This window comes from Sinocyclocheilus rhinocerous, unplaced genomic scaffold, assembly GCF_001515625.1.
Source record: "Sinocyclocheilus rhinocerous isolate Xijiao unplaced genomic scaffold, SAMN03320098_v1.1 scaffold904, whole genome shotgun sequence".
In the NCBI taxonomy this organism is placed as follows: domain Eukaryota; kingdom Metazoa; phylum Chordata; class Actinopteri; order Cypriniformes; family Cyprinidae; genus Sinocyclocheilus; species Sinocyclocheilus rhinocerous.
In genome coordinates, this window is record NW_015658509.1 from 169,664 (window position 1) to 174,988 (window position 5,325).

The window sequence follows — 5,325 nt, forward strand, 5'->3', positions numbered from 1 at the left end:
GGCGAAGGAGCTCGAAGGAGTACAACGGAGGCAGTTAGTCAAACGAACAGAGTCTTTAATAAATCCATGTGGGAGAAACAGGAGAAAACAACCTCTTAACACGACGGAGACAGGACAAACAAACTGAGGAAAGGCAGGGCTATTTATACAAAACCAAACGATGGATTAATAAGATGATTAATGCAACAGGTGGAAACTAATGAATCACAGTCCTTCCTTACAGTCATTTGAGCACAGAAACACTATATGACACACTATTTTTACTATCTAGGCCTCATTGAGTCCACAGGCCTGTAGCACTTTAGAAACAGCTGGTATAAGATCATTGGAGTAGTCCCAGAGATGATCATCTCTTATAAGGTTTGTGTTTGGTGGGTACGAGAAGTTTTTGAGGTGGTACATGCGAGCGATGGCATTATTCACCCGGACCGTGGGGCTTCCGTTCACACTTTCCAGCAGGCCATGGACAGTAGTCTTCTGAACCAGACGAGGATTTACTATAATCTTGTAATTGTTGAAAGCATTGGGGATGTTGGGTACTCGATCGATATAATTTAAAATATTTATTCCCTTTACATGCTTCCATTTGTCTATGTCGTGATCCACGTGAGGCTTTGCAGAAAACGGGAAATAATTATTCTCAAACTCAAAGCCCACATCAGTACCGTACGTGTTCTCAAGCTCAGGCAACAGCTCCGTCCAGGTTTTCACTTTGAAAGGCAGAATGAGTTCATCCATGTCATGTAGAGCCAGATAGCGAGTTTGGTACATGTAACGATAAACACAGTCATTAAGCGCAGGGATTTGCCCATAGTAATGCAGCTGACCTGGTGATATATCTATCTTCCAGCCTGTAGATACGACGATGTGCTTTTTAATCGTCCACGGGATGATCTCCACGAAACCGATTTTCTCATAGTAGTCCAGAACCTTCTGTGTGTCTGAATCGCAGTTGGTTTTATAAATCACCACCCTTTGAGCGCCAAGCAGTCTGAACATCTCCATGGACTGGACTAAATTCAACACACTCTTGTAGTCGTACATGACAGAGATGCAGATTGTAAACTCATACGGGAAGGTTGTTGGAACGTCTCTGTTTCTAACAGGTTGAAAGGATGTTACGCTACCCAAGACACCACTGGCTGTGATTGCAACGTGCGTCAGTGTCAAACACATGCTGTTGATTGGGCACGTGATGGTAGCGGTGCCGTATTCAAAGTTGAAGTGGTCAGAATGAATTGAGTACTCTGCATTCGACGTCACGTTCCTCCCATCGCAGCACATCACACAGCTGTACGTCGCCTGCTCATGTCGGAGAACAATGGCGATCGTGTTTATCTGTTTCTCTCTGAAACGATGATCCACATAAGAGCCGATCACATATGTGTTAAGATGGCCAACTTTAATCACAGGCCCGTCCTTCACTTGAACACCACACGCCTTTGGAGACGGAGGACTGGCGGATGTGTGGTGGATGTGTGGTGTTTGGACGAATGGCAAATGTGTGCTTGGGAGAAGATTTGGCAGATCAGAGTCTTTACTTTTATGGTTTTGCCCGATTCGTTGGGTAAAAGGTGCTTTAGAGGAATCTTCTAAATAAATGAAGATGATAAAGAAAAACACAAATAAAGAGCAAGAAAAATAAAATATCTTCAGAGCACAAATCTTCTTCTTAGAAGGCTTTGATTCTGATCCACTTTCTAGTAGCTCATATTTCACATCACATTTCCCTAGAGAAAAGAAAGAATACAAATGTTATGGCTGTCTCTATTGAAGCTACTCTGTTAATTGCTGTTGGGACTACATGACTATTTTTTTGTTGCAGTAACTAAAACATTTTCGGAGAGTTTTTTCTGATTGCATGGGGCACATTACCATACATTATTTTTCTGCATGGAACAACTCTATCTATGATAATCATATTTATAAGATCATATGTTTGCGGCTGTCAAACGAGATGCTCAGAGATTTCAACATGCATTATGGACTCAATGTATGTTTTATTAACTTTATTTGGTAACCTTATTTATAACTGTATTTGTATAATTGAACATAATTTAATTATTGTTGGTTTGCATTAGTCAAAAGATTGGTGTTTGTACGTATGTTTTTATTAGGCCAGTCGATTTAATTAATAAAAAAATCTGGAAAAAAATCCATATTAATAAAAAACAAATGAAATGGATCGTTCACCCAAATATTAAAAATGAAGAAAGAAAAAAAAAAAAATTGTAAAGCTACTTTTTGTGATATTTATTTCTTGCTTTTTCTCATGTAACACAAGGATGGCTTAAAATGATCTTTTGTGGGTAATTTCTCAGCCAAATTTAATGTGCAATTAATATGCTATGAATTAGATTAATTAATCACCCCATTGTGCGATTAATCGACTGAAAGCCATAGTTTTTATCAATTAATATGTATCTGTTTTGTGCAAATTAGTTTAGGAGCATATTTTGCATAAATCATTATCTGTCTGGTGTCTATAAGTAGCGCATACGTGCATCTTTAGGAGTTGTTTTGCAAATTTGTATTTTAGTTATATTAGGCTTTTTGTATATTTACAATAATTTGTACATGTACATAATTGGTAAGGGAACAGGACATTGTGTATGAGTACAAACCATGAGTTCAAGTCAAATACGGATTATATATTTCATTCACCTGATGAACAAACATATGTAAAGCTTCAAATGCCACTGGCTCAATTAACATTACTAGTATTGATAATATTATAGATCCTGTAAACATATATCAAAGGTAAGATTCGGGTTTCTCTGGCTCTCTGCACTTGTGTTTTTAGCAAAACCGAGAGTATCTATGCCCACATTCACTAGACCAGAAATCCAACATGGCCGTTATATGCAACTAGCCAACATGGAAGAAAAGACAATCATGCCAATTTTAAGGAACTATTGCCATTCTAAGTCAGCTAGTCAGTGTAGTGACAAGTAATCTTTTCCCTTATTGTGTTTGAATGCAAATACTGTATGTGCTATGTTAACTATTTTAACTAAAGCAATCAAACCTTAACCTTGATGAGGGTGTGAATTCTATAGTGGCCTCTTATGATGGGAATTATGATTTAGCATTTTCCCATAGAAATGTACTATAAAGAAAATACTGGCAGGTGCTGTATATTTATCTTTGACTCCCAAAGTGTTTGTGTCATAAAGCAAGGCCAGACACAACAGGTAAGTGAAAGACAGGATGGTTTATTGATATAAGATGTAGAGGAATGGAACGGGTTAGGTTAAGGCAGGTGAGTGTCAACAGAGGGAATGATTCCAGGGTTCTTATCTGAGTCCAGAGGGTGAGTATCTTATGCCAGTTTCGTAGTAGATCGTGGAACAGATTCCAAGGAGTCGTTGGAGGATCGCGGGAGAACCAGAAGGTAAGTCTTTCTAGGAGAATATCGTATAGAGAGTCCAGAGCAGTCCATAGGAGTGAACGGTAGACCGGACAGTGAGTGACTGTGATGTGTGTGTATTTGTAGTGTGGCTTGATTGGTGACAGCAGGTGCGGGTGATCAGAACTCAGGTGACTGTGATCGGGTGATTATCCTGGCTGGTGACTGCAGTGACTGTGATGAATCCCTGACAGTTTGAAGTAGTGACAATGTCTCATGCCTGCCAACTCATCGCCCCCATACTTCCCTGTTCTTGTTTTTTTTCCTGATTCGTTTTTTTCCCCCCATTGTTACCATTCAGCCTTGGAGAGAATCTTGTGTTTCATGCGCTGACTTGAGAAGGTTATGGCACATGATCTACGGAAGCGACGATGCTTCAGTGCAATCATGTGTGCAGATGAGCTTCTCTGCTACTTATTGTGAAACTGATTTGCTGTTATTATTCTCCACACTGCAAAGTCTTTATATATTTATTAAATTATTTGAAGGCCTATGTATAAAGCACATGCCATGTTTATATGATACATAACTATAATTTCAACTTTAAATACAGGACGATCCCATATTTAATGGGGCAGGTGGCAAGTATGCATCATCAATCAAGTGTATACTTGACTTGTTTTGCCTCCAGATGGTTGTTCCTATAAGAGTGTCATGATGAATAATAACGAATGCAACTTTCACATGCATTGTATTGACAGACTAATTGCATGCTCTTATTTATTTATTTTTTATTTTTTTTATTTCATGTGCTTTGTAATCTTTAAACAGAATAACTTCCCCTCCTTCTTGCAGTGACATCTTTTCTCTTCTCTGGTGTGTTTACTGCCAGTCAGTTCCCAATGGACAAAATCAAGTCCCACCCTACATTTTTTTTATTTTTTATTAAAATTTAAGAACAGAACAGACATAGTCATTATACTGTCAGAACTGCAATAATACAGATAAACATTGTCTTAATTGCTTTCTTATTATATGAATAAAAAATAAAAATAAAAGTTTAGTAATAAAACAAGACATTTTTTTTTATTAAGGAAGAATAATTGTTTAGGGTTTAGAATAAAATGTCTAATCCAATTAATGTTCAAAGTGTTATGTAGACATTCAAACCACCTGGTACATATGTATTCATAATTGTAGATGTTCTGATAGAATGTGTTTTGTTTCTCCAAGGAAAAAATAGCTTTACACGTCTCCTTAGAAACACTGAGTGAAGTGCAGCATAAACTAATCTTGACAGACCCTCAGCTTTACACAACAAAACTCTTCCTTTTAGGGACAAATATCCCTCAAAAGCCAGTGATTCAACTTTGCCTTGGTCTTCTGAAGAATGGGATCAAAATTTAACTCACACCTAGATTTCTGACCTTTTGTCACTGATTCCCTCACTGGGATCTCAGCAATATGTTGTAACTGACTGTCTTTAATGGACAATGATTCACATTTGCTAATGTTTAAACCGATGGTGATCTTTCAAGAACAGCACTGTATCATCTGCTAACTGAGATAAGTGCATTTGTTCTTGTTTTTTGTTTTTTTTTAAGAACATTATATAGACAGAGATAAAAGCAGTCACAATGTAGAACAAATAAACAAAAAAACAAGAAAAGAGAAGAAGAAAAAACTAACAAAAAAAAACTACAGGGTACAAGACAGGGGTATATAACCAGTGTTGGGCAAGTTACTTCCAAAATGTAATACATTATATATTACTAGTTACTGTCTTTTGAAAGTAATTAGTTACATTACAATATTACTGTCTCTGAATTGTAATGCGTTACACTACTTTTGAGTTACTTTTGAGTTACTTTCACCAAAATATCCACAGACTTATGACTAGGCATTCTAAAATGCTAAAATGTAGTTTATTGCTGCTCATTAAACATCCAGTAGTTCATAATGTGCTAGGTATATAT

At 37.2% G+C, this 5,325-nt stretch overlaps 1 protein-coding gene across 2 annotated transcripts in view; it reads right to left on the reverse strand.

The window, feature by feature from the left end:
• Window positions 1-211: 211 nt before the first annotated feature.
• The window catches only part of LOC107722290 (glycosyltransferase family 92 protein F13G3.3-like), a 20,002-nt gene continuing 14,888 nt past the window's right edge, over window positions 212-5,325 (reverse strand). For both annotated transcript variants that reach the window (XM_016530582.1, XM_016530583.1), the window contains exon 2: window positions 212-1,730. In XM_016530582.1, coding sequence (XP_016386068.1) covers window positions 268-1,730 — 1,463 coding nt within the window. In that variant the 3' untranslated portion in view covers window positions 212-267. The remainder of the gene's footprint in view (window positions 1,731-5,325) is intronic.